We start from the raw sequence: 23,709 nt of genomic DNA, 5'->3' as shown, positions 1-23,709 counted from the left end.
GAATGTCCCTTTCCATTCGACGAAGATTAAGTGGTTTTCAAGCCCTCCGGGCGTGAACACTGCCACAGATATCGTAGATACGTACAATCGAGCAGGTGGAATTCACTCCGCGCATCGCGAATGCGGTATACATATACATACATATAGACACAGACGGTTCTAGATAAATTATTGCTGATCCAAGAACCAACCGCACACGTGCGATAGACGTGCACTAGGGTTTTTCGCGTTTGCTGCGTAACACCCTTTGCGGGAAATCTGGGATTATGGATCTTCTTCTAGGCTCTAATGATGATCGATACAACCCATCGACACCTGGTTCACGGAGCAGTAAAAATGACTATTTTACATTAGATTTGTAAACAAATGATAGATACATTCTTGTTATTCTTAAATGCACCCAGGAGCAATTATTCGACTAAGGCGGAGTGGGGTAACTCCGCCCTAGTTTTTGCAATGTTGGACTTTAAACTGATATACGTATTTTCAGTCGGGTACGTAAAACCGTAAAGCTCTTGGTATCAAACTCTTGCCACAGTTATTACTGATGAATTAGTATTATGTAGGATTCTAATTTTGCTCGAAAATTATCATTTTGATAGGATATTGTACAAAGTGTCAACTACCCGAAAATGGGGCAAGTGCGTCTCTGAGAGTTAAAAATGCTTTCGAATCTTGTTTCAAGTGCTACGGGGCAAGGAAAGAATGATTAACAAGCCTGCTATAAGATGCTTCTTATTGCATTAAATTATATTGTTTAGTTATATAGTTATCCATTTTTAAACAAACATGTACTTTTATGCTGAAATATGAAGGGAATACAGTGATATTAAAGCAAAGTTTAAAAATGCTTTCGGACTTTGTTTCAAGTGCTACGGGGCAAAAAAAGAATTATTATCAAGCCTGCTACATAATGCTTTTTATTGCATTAAATGTATTGTTTAGTTTTATTGTTGCCCATGCAATACGGACTTAACCCACCGTGATAGTACGTGATAGCAAAATCATCTTAGTGTCCTTCTCAATAAATTTAAAAAAATATTTTGTCGTACTTACCTAAAATGACAACACAGAATATATTAATAACTTGTAAACTATTGCACGTCCAGGGTAACCTCAAAGTTGTACGTGTACCTCGCACGTGACTGTTTGACATTGGTTGATTTAAGCGAGGAAAACACCTTTATTCTTGGGCGACATCTATGTAGAATAGTTCATACTAACTTATACTACATTAATAAATACAAGCTAGAGAAATTTCGTTCACATTATAATAATAATAACCAATTAACGGACTTGCCCCGTAGACAGACTTAACCCACTCCACCTTAATTTATTTCTTCATTCTTTCAATAATAATAAAATATAATAAAATGTTTTTGAAGATAATTCAGATGTGAAACCTTCATTGATATTCGCGAAACTTTAATTAAATCATCATAGTATCTTGCACAAATATGGCACGAAATCAACAGCGCAATTATTGCAGTGATTCATATCGCGAAACGAATGAATTCCAACGTCTTCAGGAATAGTAAAGGGTCAAAAAGTAAATCATGGAGAATACTGAGGTAAAGTAATGAAGGAGGAGATGAAGTGGCTTGTTTTCGAACGGATACGGAATAGGGGAAGACAGCACAGCGGCTGCGGGTGTTTACGTAGATATTGAAAACGTATTGTTTTCAGAGAATAGACGATAGTGATTCCGCAATACGTCGGAAAATGCGGTCGCTGGTGCGCAATTTCAGATCTGACCACGTACAATGCTGCACCACAAGAGCTATACATTACTGAATAGGATAGGACACCGAATATTTGGAACTGTTATCGAAATTAGTGCTTTCGGTGCTTGTCATCCGGTGGGTACTAGGAAAATCCATTACGAGAGTCCCGCACCAATATCACCAATAAATCAAATCATTTCGTGGAACTTGTAATTACGAATCAATTGAAATCGTCCGTATTTTCTTCCCGTATTCATCAAATTTTATCAAAAGTTCTTCAATTCTTTTCTGACTGCTGGAAATATAAAATTTTTAAAGTAACCCTTTGCATTAAGTTGTCCCAATATTTTCTTTCAAAACCATCTGAATTCTATTTCAATTTTATTCCCAACAACTATTCTGGATTCATTTTTCCCAACAACTTCTTGTTTCACTTCAACTGCAACATAGTAGTACAATTTACCCGTAATATCTCATTTATAACCTTTCGCATAACTACTTCGACTAATATAAATGCCCCTTGTTGTTAGAACGAATTCAAAATATTCTAAAAATATTTAGAAACTCAGATCCATTAAATATCTCCAATTGGTTTACTCAATATTACTCATTTTTTCTCATAAATGCATAAAATCCGCAAAGAAATAAACCTGCAAATATGTATTTAAAATGCGATCAATGACACTTTTTCTACCCAGTATAAAAATTGGGCAGCACAGTTAAAAGGTTAAAGAAGGAAAGAAATTTTTATGCAGCACCCGTTTCTTGCAATTCATACACAAAAATTTTTATTTGGTATAAAGATCCCGTTCAATCATCAGAATTGAATTAGATATTTAGGCGGCCACTTAGGTGGACCACCTTTAGGCGACATAGAGGGTTACCAATATGCAAGCTTTTACCTTTGATCCTCCGGTAGACAGTGTCATATCGAGGACAAGACTTCTACCGCGTTGTTCCGAAGAGGCTGGGATATATTGACATTCTGTATATCTGCAACGAGATATCCGGAAGAGCGAAAGATTCTCGTGACTAGAGGGTTTAATGGTGAGACAGAAGTGGAAAGTAGTTTGGCCGAGGGTACAGAGCGATTTTTCACTTCGAACGACGGGAAAATCTCGGTTGATACGACGAATCCGTGAACATTTTCGAGAACTATCCGGGCAGCCGTGGCTTTGCCAAATGTCGTGTAATAATGGAGTTATATGTGCGGAGCCAGTTGCGCACGGTGGAGTTTCAAATCGACAATGGTGTCTCGGTTCAAGCAGCTATTTAATTCAAAATGATGTTCTCGAACTGCACACGGAATCCTTCGCGGGGTATAAGGGATCCAAACGATTCTTAAACGTTCCACGTGGGAATTTAGTGTTCCATATGGGACGCTCTAAGACACATTAACTATGTGTGCATGTTAAAGAGAGTCGTACAAATTGCTTTCAATTCAACCGTTATAGACTGTTGCTTAATTTCTCGGAGTTCTCGGAGTTCGGCCATGTACATTTCATACACTAGAAGATATTAAATGTATTATTCTATGGTTAATCATCTTTATAGGATGATGTGCTTTCGAAATATATTTTTAAATATTGCAAGTTTTAAACATGGACATTCATGCAGATGGGACAGAATTTGTTATCATTACATTTTCATGTAGAATTAAAATGTTCTATATTAATTGCAAGAAACACACACAGGAGTGATATACAAATTTATTTATTAATTCATAAATTCTTCTCTGATGTATTTATAGTTTTATGTTTCAACTATGTACATATTTTTCTTGTAAGTGCATAAAATCATTATACATTGGCATACATCATACATTGATAGGTCTTATATTGACATACATGATATATAACATACATCGTAAATTAACATACGTCATAAACTTGTCTCTCAACATCATTCTTATCATCTCACATCAGAAGAATGACACGTATGTCTGCAGTAGATTCAGACGAAGTAGCCAGTCACATATTTCGCTCAATCGCCAATCAAATTGCCAAACTACTTCCACCGAAAACAAAAATATCGAACCATCGTTAATTAACACCTTACCTACCGCAAGATCTTAATAGGATTTTCAATAATTGTGCTGTACCAAAAGAAAGCATACAAAATTTTCTTTTACATTGCAATCTTAAATGAAACTGATGACATTATTGAGGGTGACTTATTAGTTCACAATGAAAATTGCTGTTGCTATCGAAGGTTCCATTAAAAAGTATTTAGCCAAATACCATTGATTTTACAAAATGATTCAATAATCACCAATCGCTAATGTGTTAATAATTCGCTATAAACAGGGGTCAGAATCCTTCAACGAATTCGAAATCGGGAAAACTCGGTCTGTTGAATTCCTTAGTTTCCCGAAGTTGATTTGCAGAGGTATCCGGTCGGTTAAACCGGGAACGCATCGAACGTGGGTGATCTTCTGTGGGCTAGCTGCGGTGCAAACTGGCCGTGCAAAAGCGCTCGTTTCCGTTGAAATGTTGTTCCGTTTACGAGGCTGGTTGATCTTTTTCAAGGTATCCAGCGATCGCGAAAACTTTGTATAATGCCGCAACACAAAGGACCGAATTTCAAGCCCCCCCGGAATTCATCGGACCCCTCCCTCCTGCCCCATCACTGCACCGGTTTTTCCTATCCACGTGTACCTATAACCCCGATCACGGAAGTGGCCCTCTTGCCTTTCGATTTTCTGGCTTCCTGTATGCCCCACTGGCATGGATGTGTTGGAAAGGGTTTGAAGGCCGATGAACCGAAACTATTTACCTGGTCGGACTTGGCTCGTGCAAACACGAACCGCCTCCTAGGATGCAGCGCGCATTTATCTACATGTGTATATGCGACGAAGAGAGAGAGAGGGAGAGAGAGATGGCTGTCGATCGTCGAAATGACGATAGCCACCCGCTGGCACGAACAGCCCGGACGATACTTATGAAATGAAGCTTTTTCAAGACGCGAACGGGGGCGTATCGAATCCGCATCAGAGGTTATTGGAGCGGCGTCGTTTGAACGGCAGCTCCTGTAAATTGTTAATTCGCTCCGGTGTGTTGCGGTTCTTGTTCGAGGAATTCGATCGGTTGCAAATTGAGATAACGGCAACGATGTTGTTTGCCGAACATCGGACGTCTGAAACCGAACGCTTCCTATTCTGCCCATATACTCTGTACACACTCTGGCAAACAGCACACTCCGGGAATCGTTTAATTCCATCTGATTGAATAACGTAGATTGAAGTGTTAACACACCGAAGTAGAAAAACAAAGCTACGGGGCCTTATACTTTTATCTTGAGCACAGTCCACAGTTCGGAGTTATATTTCGTTCAAGCTCTTGACCAAACACAGTTGAATGTAACTCACGTGGCGTTCAGTGTGTTAGCACGATCGTGACCAGCGTCATGAGCCGTTCATTTGCCGAATCGGATAATTCTGCAATGTACAATGTAGAGAAAGTAGATGAATGGTGTATAATCATTTTGAAGGGTCGTTGAACTCTCCGGCGAGAAATATGTGGAATTAACAAATTCAAATTTCTGTTAACATTTCTCATCAGCCGAATAAGTCGAGTGCGGTATAATCTGATATTATTGGTTTTTTTCGTGGGAAGTGGATTGTTTTGATTTACGGTATAGCAATTTTTAGTGGTGCCTCAAAAGAGGCAGTCAAGTGCAAACAGTTAATAAATTAAGTTTGTAAATTTAGGTGCTCGATGAGCATTATATCATAATTTTTAGTATTTATGTTAATGGAACAATATCTGTTTGCCTAAACTTTAGGCCCTAAAGTATAGGTAACTTTGGAAATTTTCGGATCCCGATCCCCTGTTGTAATGGCGATACAGGTGCACTAAAATGCATCACGTAAAACTCTTGTACAACCCATAGAACATAAAACGCAACCCGTCCAACACGTTAATGGAAGGTTAACTCAGCATGTAAATTGACAATTATAACTTCCATGAACCTCGCAGTTTGTCCAGCATGGACATCCGGTCGCAAACTACGTTTATGCGTTTTTTCTGTCTGTACATATTCCTTGTCATGAATTTCATTAACGTAAAATTTTTTCAAATTTTTGTTGAATTATATTTCTGAACTGCACAACAGTGGCACGAGCAAGAAGCAAATGGCCGATAAGAAAATCCTCGTTTAGTATACTTGGTTGAACTTCTCGGAGAGACATAAACACGAGGACTAGTTTACAACCTAATATAAAATGTAAAACATAGAAACATTCCTATTTTTTTATTGCATTAGAGATCGGACGGATGAAATATTGCAAGACAATAGCTGGTTTCAGAATATCTGTACATATAAATGTTCGAACTAAATTTTACGACATACACTACTGTGCAAAAGAAAGAAGCAGCCGGCCATATTTAATAGAAAAGCGTAAGAAATCAAATAACACAGTAAGTTTTGAAAAAGGATTCCACTGTTTAATTGTATGGCTCTGAGAATGTGTTATTGCGGATTATCTAATACTTTAAATGGAATAAATCAATCATTGTACAATACAATTTCTACATAAAGATATTGTTTGTCATTATATCTTATAATTATACTGGGTGCTTCTTTCTTTCGCACAGTAGTGTACAAGCTATACTTTCATCTACAGTTTTAAATAAAAATGAAGTGCTCGATGAGGTTACTCACCTTAGTTGAAAGGCAGAATATTCGCCGAGGCATTAGATTATCAGGTACTCTAGTTTGCCAGAAGTTCGTCGCTGCTCGTGAATCACAAATTGCTAATCATCACTGCAAATCTAACTTGATTTCATGTTGACGCAGCTAATAATTTTCCTGCAAATAATGCGTCCATACGTACGTAATGAGGCCACGCCATTAGTCTAAACAAATATTTTAATAGAAATTGTAGTAAAATGTTTATTCAAAGGATATTGAATATCTCGGTTGGACATTAATTAATTAATCAATTAATGTAATTCACATAGAATTACAATTTTATTTTGTAATTGGATAAATCTTGAAATAGTTGCTCACGAACACATTTGACAAATACCTCGTTTACTTAATGCTTAACTGCTTTGCTGTAACAATTTGCTCATCCAATCTGGACGCAGAGTCTTTTTATTTTTAATAATGTCCTTAGCCACGAATAAATTATAATTATTAATATATATTGAGCTTTTTGCTTATACAATGAAGTCGCTGCCCTATTACTAAACTCCGGATTTTATGCACGTATGACAAAAATGAGGTGCAATATAAACCGTGAAGAAATGAATATATCATATTCACTACATTAAAATATTGTTAATGAAGGTAGATTTATATTTAGCTCCTTTTATATTATAATACTATGACAACCAGAAAATGAAGAGTCTAGTAACCCATTAATTGCAAGTAGGATCAGTCCCATGTTCTTTCTAATTACCACACAACACTCGTTTGAAACTGGTACTATTATATTATCAAAATATTGTCTCTTAGCAGCTAGTATTCCTCCAGAAACTCTCTCTGGCACAGTCACGCGCCCAGATAAGCTGGCACCAGCGTCAAGGAATTCGGAAACTTGAACAGGACCGAAAGCACAACAGTGATCTCTTGGATCCGGCGGACGAAACTCGCGCATACACGCGCAATAGTTGTTAATTTAGCATATGAAAAGCCGGTGGCATTCCATACATAAATCCTTAAGTCCCGCGCGTTCGCGATCCATGGGAAACATTAGCAGTGGCGCAGCATTTATTGTTAAACGTAAATCGATACTAATTCAGCGGCGGCGGTCGGCAAGCATAAATACCATCGGTGGCCGAGATACTCCGGGCACGTCGACATGTACGCAAACATTATCATCCTTGGTGGTTCGCGAGGCTCCCGATGGAAATTTAATTTTCGTCGTCAAAGGGCGACGCGCCGCTTATGCGAATTTCGCATGCGGCAGAAAGAAACGTGCGGGAACGTGGTGTGCAGCGTGGTGTGAAAGGGTGGGAAACACACCCACCTCCTCCTCCCCCCTCCCTTTCTGGCTAGGTGGATGTGGATGGTTCGATGTGGATGGTGGTCGTGTTGGTGGGTGTGGCAGGGCAGCAGGCCGAGCACGAGGTGGTACAGAGAGGGTGGATTCAAAAAGAATGAAATAACGGATTGGGTTGCGGCCAACTGGCCGGCTTCCAACCAATCCTTAGTCGCCTGGATGCCGGAGTATATTATGTATACCATTCACCGGCCTTATATCCGTTGCCCCGTGGAATCGTCCCGATGCATCCCATTCAAAATCATATTTTCCCTGTGCGTTGTCCTTAAAGGGACCAGGCGGGTGCGCGAAACAATAATTGAGGAATGAACGAGTCGCCCAGGCCCGGACCGATCCGACTCGGCCAGGCCCGTTCATTAACAGATACTCGACCGATTCGAGCTGCGGTCGGACCGGATTCACGGCGAAAAATTTCGCGCTCGACTCGCTCGCAATTATCTAGATAAACAGTGAGCGAGGGCCGACGGCATTTTTCGAGGCGTGATGAAATTATGAAGTAAATCGGAGCAACGTTTCGAAATCCGGCCCCGTTCCGTTCGCCGATTTCTGTGTATCCACGAGGAAAGTTCAGTCGTTCGACGGATTCTGCTCCGTTTCGCTGCTAATCGCGCCCGCCTACGTTTCGCGCACCCGAATAATTAGATTCGAGAACCGTCTCCTCCTCGATTGGACTTGCGAGGGATGTGTACTGCCGCTCAAAAGTATGCTGATATTCACAATCGCATAAAACTGTACAGTAAGCTGCGGTTCAGTTCCACTGGAATTCACACGGTTTAGTGTCCGCGATCGATCCCTACTCTTCTGCGATCACTTACAAGCAGAGTTTGGCAATAATCAACTAATAATTAAAAATGACTAACAGCCTTTCTGAATGTTAGTCATAGCTAAATAGTTATTAGTCAAAACTTTTTGATTAGTTAGTGATAACTAAATGGCAAATAGTTACTCACAGCTCTAAGTAATCGTTAGCTATTGCTTATTAGTGAATTAGTAGTTGATGATTAGTCATCAATCTTTAGTCATCAGTCACTATTGTGCGATTAACTAACTATTTAGATATGACTAACATTCAAAAAGAAGTCATTTTTAATTTACTAGTTGATTATTGTCCAAATCTGCTTACAAGGAGCGTGCACGACTTTCGGGTCACTGATTCAGCTTTCGAGATATTAACAATTGACAGTTTCATTGCCACGCAAAATAGCGTTGCGTGAAATTGTAGTGTGTAAGTCGCATGTTCAAATCTCATTTTCTTTTTTAAATTAGTTACATTTTACATTTCGAAACATATGGTACTACATCCTACAAACCAGTACGTATTACATTATTTTCTAGGATAAATTGTTAATACAACATTTTTGTGTATGTTTAACTCACAATTTTTTAAAAGCAAACAAGCTTACATAATCGTACAGTGAGTTCGAAAAGCAATATATCACACGATAATGGAAGAGAAAGATTCATTTATTAGTTATCATTTAATGTTTATTGAGTGGTGCATCATTATGTTTATCTTTCTAGTAACATAAAAAGAATGTTCTTTTTATACATTCAACGAAAATAATCATTTAAAATTACGTTGATTGGAATCGGAGTAAATATATTGATCCTTTATTTCGAATCCTTAAAATTTGGCAAGTATGTATTTCGTGGCTGTAGTTCCAGGATGTCGAAAATAAAGAAAAGAGTAGAGCAATTGTCCTGCTTGATTTTCCAATAGTCCGCAATTTGCTGTCGCCGTGGATAAACGAAGCAAGTTGTAACAGAGAAGGGAACCAAATGTGCAAGTTAGACGGTTCCCAATTCAATCCTCCGCATTCCTCCTAATGACTCTGTTACGGCTTAAAGCTTTAAATTGCCCTTAGCCGACCTACCAAACAGGATTTGCCGATGTTTAGATCACCGCCTCCCTCTCAAAGCGTTCGGAGGTACCCTAATACCACGATTTTGAATGAGTCTATCAGGCTGCAAGGCTGATTACTTGAACCATTGATATCGGATGCTATAATTAATCTGGCTAAGCCAAATTAAGCGTTACAAACTGGTTCCTTGGAAATCACTAAACATAATTATTTTTCGTAATTCCTCTCATACATACTTGCACAATAGATCTTCGCATTCTTTTCAAACATTTTGCCCATTTGCTTATTTACAATAAAATTCAAACATAATTGCATAGAGATCAATATTGTCGCCATTTAAGTGCTCATTATATTGAATTCATTTCTATTTATTCATTTAATAATTTTATTTTTAAGAAGATTGACGATTCCTTAATAGCTATATTTATGTTACTGCAATGGAATTTTTAATTAATAGCATACTAAGATCGTCAACGAGTTATTGCCTCGGTACACCAAAGAGGGATAATTGAAAAATTAGTAAATTTCTGATTGAAAGGAATGCTTTGGACGTTCGAAGGAAACCAAAAGAATGTGAGCAGAGAATTTCTGTCGCAAGCACGGGACACAAAGGATCTGCTGAATTTCGTTCGAACCTGTGCACTAAGCTTTACAAGAAAAGCTCGGAAGGGATCTTTCAATGACATCACTCTGCAGAATCAATCTTTAGATTTCGTTATTAGATTGCTAATATTTTTGACAAAATCTATAACATCAGTAATAAACTAGAATTTGAAGCTGAATGTTCTTTACTAATTTCTAGATTAATTATCACAATTTACTACATAATTTGGGGTATACTTTACTAAAATACTTTTAGATATATGTACATCAAAATTTTAAATACCTCACTTTGTACATTCCTTCTTTGAAAATGAAAAATTAAGGCGAGAAATTAAAAGAACATTATTCACACAAAAAAGTGAAGAGTAATAAAATTGTGAATGAATAATAAAAGTGAAAGGCTAATCACAGACTTTACGAAATGAAGCAAAATAAATTGGAAGTTGTATGGCAACTTGCAGAAAATAATGATATGCAAGAACTAGGTGAGGTAGCAGAAATTACATAGAAGATTACAGGAAAGGAAGGCTCCAAGGGAATGGTAGTTGATTCATCAACGTCATTTTTAGTTGGTGCCCCCATCCATTCACTTTATGCGTTCCCAGAACAGAGTTATAGTGTCTAACAAATGACAGAGTCCTTAATAGTGACACGATAAGTCCCTGTAGAATTCAACTCTTATCTTTATCCGCAATTTTCGCGGTAATAGAATGCAACGAAAGATTATCAAGCAACTGATGTAAAGCGACAAAGAAGCTCCATTGAATTTCTATAATTGACTATGTTGAGGCTGAGTTGGAATGATTAATCACAAGCAGGTAATTTGTTATTCCATCAAAGCTCGATGGAACTTATCTGAGTGTTTTTTATAAAATATATCCATTTAATTTCCAATTAAATAATCCATTAATAGAAATAATTCGTGAGAAATCTTTCAATAATAAATCGGTGTAGGATAGAACACAGTGTGTGCTTTTAGTTCAGAACAGGAGGAGCAGATATATTATTTCCGATGACTCTGATTTATCGTGTAAATGTAGTGGCAACAAATCAGACGCATGCTTGGCAATTAGAATTTACAGCTTCAAAGCAGAGATAGCAATGCGGTTAAATTCCTAACCCCGAAATCTAACATCGGGATTCTCTATCTCCACTGTATCATTGAACAGAGGCATTGTAAATCTTGTTTATAGATGGGCATTCGATTATTCTTTTATTCATTATTGTTCAATTATACCGGATTTTTATTCCATTTCTCATCCATACTACCTCAATTAAAAGTAAAATTTAAAATCCAATAAAATCTATTTTTATTCACCGAATTCGTTACCAACATTTGTTTCGATAACCCCCATGGTTATAAAATTCTGTTAAAGGCATCGTATGCTTTCATATGAAACATGAAAGAAATATTGTCGTAATCTATTTACAATAATTTTAAATAACGACGTGTACAAGATTTATTTGATTTTCTTTACGTGAGAGAAGTATAAAATCATATACGATAATTCTGGTCGTTCTAGAATAACAAATACAACAATGAAGAATTGAGAAAGAATGTGTACGCTATTATTAAAAAATATTTAATTGTTTATTTCATTGCCAAAAAACACTACTTTATGTATATCGAGTCAACACACATACCTAAATGGTAATCAGCAATTACAAAATAATAGTCCATTGCTGTTTGTTTTTCTTCAATCAGTAGACAATTTGCGTGATCAGTCATTTCCGAGAACCCACCTTAAAATATTTATACTTGTAAAGTACACTGAAACGTTTAGTACAAAACTTACGTTTTACGAGGTTGTGGTCACTGCAGAATATGCTTATGAGAGTGATATTTTCCGAAGTGTAAGTAAAGTTAAATAAATAATTTTTTCCAAACATGTAAAGCCTGTTTCCATTAATATTTCAATCGCCTTGGACAAAAGCGGATTTTTCTGTGAAACACAAGGGAAATGCCTGTATCCTTTCCCGATACTATTCCCCTGATAAATGGATTGCAATTGGTGTAAAACGGAAAGAAAATTGGTGTTAAACGAAATAAAATCAGTTTAAAACTTCAAAGCATCAGAAAAACGAGTATCAAATTCTATGCATTTAAAATTTTGCTTTCGACGCGATAAATCAATTATAGATCGGAATAGGATCGCTAACAGGACGCGGAGTAATTCAATGTGTTAATGTCCGGAAACACCTGCAGCCAGAACGAAAGGTTTTTAGAGACTGAGTGTAATGGAAAGAGAGTGTTTTTATTTTACATAAAAATTGTTTCGACCGATATCCACAAAATAATATAAAAATTGCACTTGTCTTAATGTAGAATTGCGTTGTTATTCTTATGAATAATAAAAATAAACCTTGAAAAAGATAAATGTAATCGTCTTAATTTTACTGATTTAATATAAATAATAAATAAAGACAATAGATAAATAAAAACTACGTACTTCTAATCCGCGATTTTATAATTCAACGATTTTAATTCTTGACTTTGTTAAATGAAAAGGAGATATTGAAGATAATTCATGCGATGATAACTTTTATCGATCCAATAATTATCGATTATCCCCGGTACGCACACGTGCCCGGTATCGCGCCATTTGCTGTCGTACACTTTATCCTCTAATGGAAGGTAAGGTAGTCCCCGCGCTTCGTTTAAAAATCAATCGGATCCCGTTTAACGTTAACAATCGTTTGTTGCAGCGCGGATGAAGGGTTCGACGGTACTTATCCAACGAACGTCGTCGTGAAGAACAATGGGACCTGCTTATACGTACCGCCCGGCATATTCAAGAGCACTTGCAAGATAGACATTACCTGGTTCCCCTTTGACGATCAACGCTGCGAAATGAAATTCGGATCCTGGACCTACGATGGCTTTCAAGTAAGTAATTAACTCTGCCAACGTTCCCATAGTTCGTGGTCTAAGATAAAAATATCTGACGTGTAATTGCGATTCGAACTTCGTTCATTGTGACCAGAAAATGAACATTTTCCTGAGCTTTAAAAGCTCCGAACTTTTAAATGCTACAGACTTCTTTATTTGAGCTCTTATTACTAAAAGTGAATAATAACTGTTCCATTTCCTTATATGTATTCCTATTCCATCTATTGTTAGAAAGTAAAAATGGAATTTGCTTCCAATAAATTATGGAAATGTAGATTTTTACTTATTAGTAAATTTATTTGTTGATGCGTTAATTTTATGACTTGCGAATAGATTTACGTATTAAATTAGTTTATTCATACATCGATTATACATTAGTAAGTGTGTATACTTTTACCAGATTTACTGTAACGTATACAATATGGACGTTGTTGATTTTAACTTGAGCTTTTCTTTTGTGTTGCATATTCATCTACACTGTCAATGTATGAAACTTATGAATATTCAAAATGTCACTGAACGCTTGGTATAATCCGAAAAAGTTTCTGTATGAGAAAGTGTGTCGATAATGTCATAAGGCAAGTCAACTACTATACCATATGCAAGAAGAGATCATTGGAGTACAATAAAAGTTACTGGAGTGTATAAATTTTGTATGTCATGGTTTCCAACAAATCAAAAAAATATAAAAAATTAAAAAACCAAATTGTAGGTGTTAACGTTTAAAATTGAGAAAACACAAAAATTGTTTGTTACAATATTTATCAACATGGATATTAATATAAAATGTTCGCGACCGATTTTCTCGTAAAGTACACGTCACATAAACAAATAATTCAGTATTTTTATAATATATTTATATTTTCTCCCTGTATGCTTGATTGCCATTTTAGTATCAATCTTTTAAAATTGAAATGCACAATTCATCCATTCATTTAATACACATTCCATTAATTTTTATGCAATGATGTTGCATATCAATCATGCTACTTGCAAATATAAACATTTTAATATTTTTACCATACTGCTAAATGTTTTGGTCAAGACAGAGCTCAAAGATAATTTTTTATCATTTATAAAAATGGGAATTTGCACAAAGATTCACAGACCAGTTATAACTTCTACAAGTGATAAAACGGTGCGATATGTAGTATAATAAAAAGTGAGACAAAATCCAGACAGTAAAAATTGGTCACAACTCAGTGTCATTAAACTCGACTCGAGGGCTAATTTAATGAAACATTAAACGTTAAATGAAGATCCTAAGGAGTACGATAAACTCGTGCAGAAGTTAAACGGATTTTGTGTTAATGACACTTCGCTGTTTCGAGGACACGAGAGCTTGCCCTGTAGACTCCAAGCTGGCCAGTGTCAACATCGATTAGGTTCTTGAATTTCCATTTGCGGTTAGTTTAAGAATTCGTAAAGACACGGTGAGACCACATTTTCACGTATTCACTGTACTTTAGCTCGGTTTACTTTTAATTTGCCACGTACTGCCCCCGAAAGGACAGCCAATTTAAATAGACATCCAATTAAAATTACATGCCCCCGGTTTCAAGATGGTCTGCAGGATCCTAATCAGATGATTACGTTTATGTGTGTCAGATGGCAAAGTTAGATTGCTTCGCGGAGCAGTTTTAACTTGATTTTTCGTACGACATCGTTTACAAACTTAACTCATTCCGATTTATTTCTTGAAATGTGTACTTACTAATTTGATTTAAAGTTAAAATTAACAGACGAATTAATTGTGTATTTGATGTTAGCTTTTCTTAGTGGTGCGCAAATCGTGTATCAGTCAGAGTGGCCAGATGAGGGGAATTGAGGGGAAAAAGCCTTACCCTCTCTCTGCCAGTACCGGATTAGTCACGTGACATTGTGAACGCGTCACGTGTGACCGGGCGTCGTAGAAGGGGAAGATAGAGTGGGGACACAAGTCTTAATGAATAAATACACGTTAATAAATAGTGTCCTCGCCATCTAATTTAATTGTAAATACCATTGAGTTAATAAAACATAAAATTCAACAAGTTAAATATAAATCACCACAATATTTTCATAATGATTTAAAAAATTTTCCAATATATTCCGTAATATTAATGGATTTTGATTGGATAAAAAAGTCGGATTGAACTGAAAGAAATCGAGATAACCGGAATATCTTCGATAGAATATTATAGTGATCTTGTTAAATGCAGATAATGATGCGCGTTCTTAGAGTTCGCAAAGCTCACGGCTTTACATTACATCGTTCCATAAACGTGGCGGATCTCTGCCAACCTTTTAGCTCGCTCAAACGAAACTATAGTAATAATGTTTCTCGGAAACATTATTCCGAGAGGATTCCTAAAAATTCACGAATCGCGGAAGGTGTATTTCGGGGACAATATATACGCGGCACTGTGCCCTGCAGAGAATTCACGGTAATGTGGTTTCTGGCTCGTCGTTTCGGTTGGTTAATATGTATAATGGACGACCATATCCATGGTAAGATACCAAATTCTTTTCCATCGGTTCACGTACGGTCGAAAATTATTTAGGTTAGTTGCAATTAAAAAATTTTTACTTTTATAATATGATTAAATCATCTTCGAGTCATTTGACATTTTTATAAATAGCTTAGAAATGGTATAAATTCTTGGAAAAAACACACAATAAAGTGGCATTTTGAATAGGGCGGCACGAATCATTATTGTACTAGGATTTTATTGAAACTGCGATCACATAAAATTAAATTCTATTTTATTTCATACTGGTAATTGATCTGTGGATTTTTATGCAAAGCGAAAATTATCTGCATTAATTGCAAGATAGTTACATACACATTTGTATCTTTTCGTAATAATTCTAATGAGTTTAAAATGTTACATTAGTATTTTTAAATTCGTGAAATTTTACTGTTTCATATCTACTCATTTTTTATGCAAATGCACATCCTACTGATAATAGAATTTAATCGATATTGTTGATTTAATATCATAATGACGTATCTGTACTAATGGAATTTTTAGTGCTCATTATTTTTGTTTTCTTATTATCAGTTCATGTTTGCAGTTATTGTTGTCATATTTAAGTAAATAATTTAAGTAAATAATCATAGCTTAAATATATTTCAAGAATGAAAATGTTGTCATACAAATATTTCTTACAATTTTATTATTTAAAATTCCAAATACATTTTGGATCCACTGTATACCGCTATAAAGTGTGTCGAATAAAAAAGAAGGTAGGGTTGCTCGAACAGTTTTGGTTCTAATCGATCGCAATAAATTGTCAACAGTTGGACCTGCAGCTGCAAGATGAGTCCGGAGGTGACATCAGCAGTTTCATCACTAACGGCGAGTGGGATCTGTTAGGTGAGTTTTTACAACCCCTATCGAGGATCGTTTCCTGACACAGCCGAGTAGTTTCCTCGGCGTTGAAAGCAATTCCACGGCGATTAGCAATTCTAAAATCGGCCCGCGTGTTCAGCGTGGGCACAAAGGACTCCGGCGATCAATCGTTTTCGTCGCGCGACAGCAGCTGCATCTTACTACCGGTAGCTCCATCCAATCCAGATTTTCATCCCCCCTGGGCTACACATGGTGGTAACGTTTTCCACTTCGCGAGTGAAAATTAATTAGAACTTCGTGTCCCGACATGAAATCGCACTAATTATTTCAATCACGGTGAACCCGTTTTCACGCACGTAATAACGCCGATCGTTTGCCTTTCTAAATGCTAAACCAATTATTCAACTAACTTGCTTGTCGGATGAATTTTACAACCGGAAAGGTGTTTTCAACGCTCCACGTCACCGGGAACGATTCCGGACCCGCCACTTGTTAATTCTAACCGAATAGAACTCTCTCGCCTGTGGTAGTTCACTTATTTATAAAGTTAATTGCGCCCGTTTAAACTTTTGAAAATTGTACAGGGTGACAAGAAATAACGGAGTTAAACATTTCTTATTATTAGGACCTTGAATAAGTTCTCGCTGTTTCTTTTACAAAATAAAAGCTTTATTTAAATTATAAGGAACAAAAACATTTCATTCAAAGTATTGCCCATCACTAGCAATAATTCGAGTGATTCCTCCAACTTTTCGTCTTCAAATTTTTTTCGGTGCGCCAGAACGTTCTTTATCCTCAAGTTCAAAATCATTATTTTTGAAGCGTCGAAACCAGTCTCTGCATGTCGTATCCGACAAACCATTGTCACCATAAGTCTCAACAAGAATTCTATGTGCTTCAGCTGCAGATTTCTTTTGAATAAAGTAGTGCAATAGAATTCCCCGCAAATACACTTTATTTGGCACAAAAGTAGACATTTTCAGAACTAAGAAAAAATTACTTTGTTTACACTAAAGTGAACTATCATACACTGAAATTTAAGGTTAGATACACTACTGCCTTGCGTGTGTGTTACCATTCGAAATTCCACGAACGGGTTACTGCTACTGCCATATTTGAAGAAACAGCGAGAACTTATTCAAGGTCCTAGTAATTCTGTCAAATCGACGAATTTTGAAAAACCAAATAATAACAACGATAACATAGGACCTTTAGTATTCATATATTTAAGAAGTTTCGAGGTGGCCACCCTTTGAGCCGATACAGAGGTTCAAACGTGTCTTGAAATTTTCGGCAATGGGCCGCAGCTCTTCTGGCGCCATTCGGTCCCACTCCTGGTACAGAGATTTTCGTGTTCTGTATGATAATTTTTGGACGATGGCAAATAAACACGTGGACGAATTAACAACGTGGTACGTAACTGGTGGCACAATGAGTCGTGGAAAAAGTTTTTTCATTTGTTTGTTTTCAAGAAAATCAACTTCAAAGTTTTACCTAGCATAATACACTTGATAAAAACTTGACTTACGAATTTTATGAGGTAGTTGACTATATTGCTGTCAACGCTTGTGTTTATAAACATTTTTGTTGTTAATGCATGGTCGTCGGGTGAAGGGAGAGAGCACGAATTTTATTAATTTCCTATCGACTCTGTGCAACGTGTTCTAAGGCTTCATTGAATTCAATGCAAAAGCAATCTATTCTTTTAATTAATCAATTGATTTCACCTTCGTATACAATTGACTTGATTCTTGAATGAAAATTGGGTAATTTTAAATCAGGATAAATGTAATAGCAATTCAGAGTTGTTTTCCTCTAAAATGAAGTAGAATCACCTTTCAGTGACCAGATTGTGTCGCCAGTTATGAATCAGCTTGTACATCGACGAATATGTTACTTCGACGTTCTCGTCACTGTTAAAAATTCAATTTAGCTTTCCACAAGCACCTCCTTTTTTTATGTTCGCGTTCGAGCATACTGCATCGTTATCAACCATTATTTGGGCGAACCAGCCGCGAACGTTGATGAATAACGACACCCAGGTACATCATCGTGACGCAATATTCTCCTTTTAATCGCGAAGACACGACAGTCACGAATGTTCGGTGAAAATAAAAAGGGCGCGTTGGTAGAATTAGAAAATATTGACAACATATACAAAAAATATTTACGAGACTTTTTTATGGAACAGAAATAAGAAACAAGTTTAATCGAGTAAAACTTTCATGCTATAGTTTACAGTAGAGTTAGCAATGCACCTTTCATTCAAAGCTGAATAAAAATATCGTATATCAATTTTTAAGTAGATTTGATCATGAAACAAATTTAGCAATGTATTCTGAGACGATCCAATTTATAGCATTTTTGAGAGAATCTTCGGTTTCTCGTTGAACATCTGAAAGGTCATTGTGAAGAGGAGATTTTCTTTCTTAAAGTCATATTAAAACGAATACGGAACTAAAGCATTCCGTGAAGTCATTAGAATTTGCAAAGTTTCAAAAGAGGAAAAGCTTCATGTTCTCAGACTGTTCTATGACAGGAAAGAGTCTTTGAAAGAAATTAAGTTGTAACACATGGAAATGAACATTTCACCCTTTAAAATGAGCACAAGCAGAGTGCTGTAAGATTCTTTTATACAAAGTTGCAGGATTTGAAGGTCGCCTACTTTTTGGTTATAACCGAACGATCTTTCAATTTCATGTAGTATGTTAACTGTAGATGCGTTTACTAGAATTAAGTAAATGAAAGGTAACAGATTATTACGAGAGATGATCGAGTTATACTAATACAGAAACAATTTACTACCGATTATTAAAGTTTACATAATCCTTAGACGTCCTAATATTAATGGGGATGTACAGCATGGGTTCACAAAGCTTTTTTTTTCGAGCGTAAATATCAGTTTCGTTCTCATTTTTCACAGTACTAAACTGTAGACTTTGTATCCTTCAGAAAACACCAGTTAACAAATGTAAACATCATTTATCTTACTTTTAACTTTAGTGATCCTCTACGATGACTCGCGTAATAGTTCACACAAAAAAGTTGCGTTTCATCTGAGCTCGTAATGAAAAGCTGTGAGAAGCTCTTCACAATTCCAACCAAATACAAAATTCAAAATCTTTTAAAAATCCTACTAGCTTCGCGACAAAGGAGGTGCGAGCAATTACACAATTTACTCCAAATCAGTGATGTAAAATTATGAAAAATAAAATAGCCTGTAAAAATAATCGGGGTTTATTTGTTATGTTTACTCGATAGTGAAAATTAAGGGAATCACGTTTGTGCAGTACAAGGTTAATCCTACCTGCAATTAGTAAAAAGTTTGTCGTGCGCGTTTTCGGCCCGGCTGGGATACTGCGAAGTAGGAACGACTGTTTAATAATTCACCATTAGCGCAGTTCCGCGCGGAATTATTTACTTTCATACTGGGAGATATCATGCAATGTTTGCGCCGAATCGTCGGCTCCTCCAATGCAAGCGAATTTACTTGGTTACTTTTTACTGGGAATTCCCTGGCTGTTCATTACTTGCCCCGAAATTGTCAACAGAGGGCGACGTTTGGTTTACACTTCCAAATGGAATATGAGTTTGGTAAACCTGAGAATAGTCGTTCCACATGTGATTTACCATTTCGCTACTTCGCTTCGCCTCGAATGGCCAACGCGATAACAACGAAACGTTTGCGTTAACAGTTAACCGTGCTGGCTTTGATCGATGCCAATGATGACGATCGTAGCCAATTTACTTCTTAAAACATAGCATTGCTGTTTCCATTTGTCAAATTAAACGCCAATTTCCCCGAGTTAACGAGTCAATGTATAAACGAGGTTATACCGTGATGTGAATTTTCAAATGCGTTAAATACTTTCTTAATCGGTTCAGGAATTGCGTAAAATAATATTAAATTAAAATTATAATAGTTAATTAAAAAAGTTATACTTTTGCTGAACGATTTTATAATATTACTTTTATTAATTGATTATTGTATTATTTTATTGTTTAATTCCTCCAGATGATAGAATATATCATGTTTCACAATTTTCAACACCAATTGATGATAATGTTGTTTCTCTTACTCAAAGTTTTAACATACAATTACTTCTAAAAATATTTCTGAAAGAATTACACTAATGGTTCTTTTAAGAAATATGTATTAAAAAATGTTAGAAATTAATTTTTCCGTGGTCAGTGGCAGTAGAATGACGTATAACAGGTGCCACAAGTTTAGAGTTGCAATTGGAAAGTCTTACGTAGACAATAAACGCATTGGCGTGTCGGTGTAACAAACTTGAAATTAGTTAGTTACAATCTCCGCTATGGAAATAGATATATTTTTCCAGAGTCCGTTCTTTTCGTAAATAACAGAGCAATAACCGGTTAGAATAGGCGGAACGATCTAGTAAACTCGACTCAAACAGAAACATCAGATAAAGCGGCTGCGCAATGAAAGGTATTGCGCTAGATATTTCGTAGAATTGTTTGTAAATATCAATTCCGGCGTGTGTACCGACCGAGCTCGGACAGTTTTAGGAAAATTGTAAAATGTGGAAATGTTTCTCTCTGCGGGCGCGTAGCTTTTATTTCCGGGGGATCTATACGCGCGAGGTGTTGGTATGTACTCCGCGGTATATACGGGGCTTATGAAGCCCTTGGCAGAAATGTATCTTAAGTGACTTCAGCTGCAGGAAAATGTGGCTGTAACTGAAGAAACACTTGAAAATAAAGCCGCGGACTCTCTCTCCCTCCTTCTCTCGCTCTTCCGGTATGTTGCTCGAGATAATTCAAGTTGTATGGCGTGCACCCGTATAAAATAGTTGAGTCATCGCTATCGGAGCCCGTCTTTTATTTCCGCGAGCATTTTTCCTCCCCGAAGCGAAACTGCCAGCTTCGAATATTCTCCACTTTATCTTCGTCGTCTTTTAATTATTCCATTTACTTCACCTGCCGGCTCGCGACATAGAATTCTGCAGAGGGAGCGAGTGATTTGCAAAGTAGAATTGAAAGGAAATATTTTAATAATTTTGCCAATGTACGCCTCTGTGTGTTTCTGTAATCGCAATGGGAAATTTTCAATATTTTTTTTGTAAATGTGCATTATCGTAAAAGAAACGTTAATCGCGTCGAGAAACGTAAGAACGGTTGTTATTAATTATATGGCAATAGCCTTTATTGAAAGATGTGCTTGTTCACTCCCATTTGTTTTGCATTAAAATAGCAAAACTTTATTTTTTCTAATGGAACTGTTACCAACATATCCGTGATATTTTTCTGATTGAAATGATACCAAACACGGTGCAATTTAGATCATGTTTACTTGTTTAATCCATGGTACAGTAGAACCTCTGTTATCCGAACTAGCTGTCTAGCATATTATGCCTATTTAGCTACAGTATCATATATAGATTGTTTTAGTTAGATTAAACTGTAGAATTTAAGAACTCAGATATCATCAGTTCGAATAATAGAGGTGCTACTAAATCGTGAATTAAACAAGCAAATATGTTGCGAACTGTATCGTGTTGGGGCTCATTTTAATCAGAAAAATGTCACAAATATGTTGTTCAAGGTTTCATAAAGAAAATCATTAGAAACAAAGTAAATTTAATTTTCTTAACGGAAACAAAATAAAAATTTTAAGAGCAGAATTCGACATTTCTTCGTTAATTCCTTTACACGACAAAATTAAAGTAAAATGTTGAAAACCTTCGGTACAGGATTGAATAAATATACATAAAATTATTATGGAAGTCGCACTCTATTCACTTCAAATTTTACAGGGTTAAATAACTTGATGAAATTTGTTACAGGGGTTCCTGGTAAAAGGAACGAAATTTACTACAATTGTTGCCCGGAGCCGTATATAGATATTACGTTCGTTGTTATCATCAGAAGGCGAACTCTTTACTATTTCTTCAACCTGATCGTGCCGTGCGTTCTAATAGCCAGCATGGCCGTTCTAGGATTTACCTTGCCACCGGATTCTGGCGAGAAACTTTCATTAGGTGAGTTCCGTAACTATCTTACACTTCGCAAGTATATTTGCATATTAACGTACCTCCAGGTCGCATTTCACCATGTAAAAGTATCGAGAAGCAATTTGAATTATTCAAAGACAAATACGTCACATTCAGCAGCAAACACTGAACGATCCTTTCGTGAATGATCCTGCATTTATGAGTGCATATTACATGCGACGAGAATAATTCAAGGTTTTTTTTCCCCTTTCTCATTTATTTGTAATTATGATTATTAATTTACTTATAATCTATTGACAACTATATAAATCTTGTAAGTGCATAGAAAATGTTGATAACTATTTTTAAAACTTGAATATATTTTAGCTGTTTGAAAAGGAATGAGAAAATGAAGCTATTCATTCATCAATTCATAGCTTGGTTTTTTTTTATTCTTTTACATTTCCTATGCACTTACAGAATTTGTATATTTGTCGATAATCAATTTAAATTTCAACGAAGTTACTTTTATTAATTATTAATTGATTGTAAAGAGCAATAAAGCAAATAATTGGTGGAAACATCGTACCATGATAGATGTTAAAAACATTATTATATTGCTTGCGAATTAATGAAAGCATAAAAGATTGAAAATTCTTAGTTACTATTCGGTTCTCCCACATCTCGTAATCGACTCGAACAGGTTTCATTCTGCATGAAGATTGGCAGTCTAGTTATGGTTTTTTTGCGATTGTTATTGATCGGCCAGAATGCCAATGAATACTGTCTCCGAGCAAGTTGAACTCGCTGGTCTGCATAATTCCAATTCCTTGCAGGCTTCGAAGCACGCTACAACAGCTCACGTGATTAGATTCAGTCGAGTTCTCGTAACGTATCGAATGCACGGGAGATTACAGTCGCGTTGATCTCGATCACAGGCATTCGTGTATCACCGAACAACTGGAATTTATCGATCAGTTTTCCGAGAATTTCTTGATGTTGCCAACGCGTTATTACATTCCAAGATTCAGAACATACGTGTGTGTATATTATATTGGTTCGACGGAGGCATGCAATTGAAAATTACATTCCAAAAATAGTCAAAGATTATGAATTTTAATATTCAATATTGTTAATTATATGACATCTTTTACATTCTTGAAATTATGCATTGGCAGATTAACATAAAAAATACTAGAACATTTTGCAATGTATAAATACCCCAAATAATGTTAAAATTACAAAACCGTTTTAAGTCAACTATGGGACATTTCAAATTAGTTGAATATATAGCACCTTCCAAAATTCGAAAATCGATGAATGGTTTGAAA

At 36.2% G+C, this 23,709-nt stretch overlaps 1 protein-coding gene across 3 annotated transcripts in view; it reads left to right on the top strand.

Moving 5' to 3' along the window:
• The window catches only part of Nachra7 (nicotinic acetylcholine receptor alpha7 subunit), a 288,785-nt gene that overhangs the window by 245,270 nt on the left and 19,806 nt on the right, over positions 1-23,709 (top strand). For all 3 annotated transcript variants that reach the window (XM_076436787.1, XM_076436785.1, XM_076436786.1), the window contains 3 exons: positions 12,903-13,083; positions 16,370-16,445; positions 22,232-22,426. In XM_076436787.1, the coding sequence (XP_076292902.1) occupies positions 12,903-13,083; positions 16,370-16,445; positions 22,232-22,426 (452 nt within the window). The remainder of the gene's footprint in view (positions 1-12,902; positions 13,084-16,369; positions 16,446-22,231; positions 22,427-23,709) is intronic.

The sequence above is a fragment of the Lasioglossum baleicum genome, chromosome 13, assembly GCF_051020765.1.
Source record: "Lasioglossum baleicum chromosome 13, iyLasBale1, whole genome shotgun sequence".
Lineage (NCBI taxonomy): Eukaryota > Metazoa > Arthropoda > Insecta > Hymenoptera > Halictidae > Lasioglossum > Lasioglossum baleicum.
Note: the sequence above shows the minus strand (reverse complement) of the source record. Positions and strands in the feature narration are given on the sequence as shown.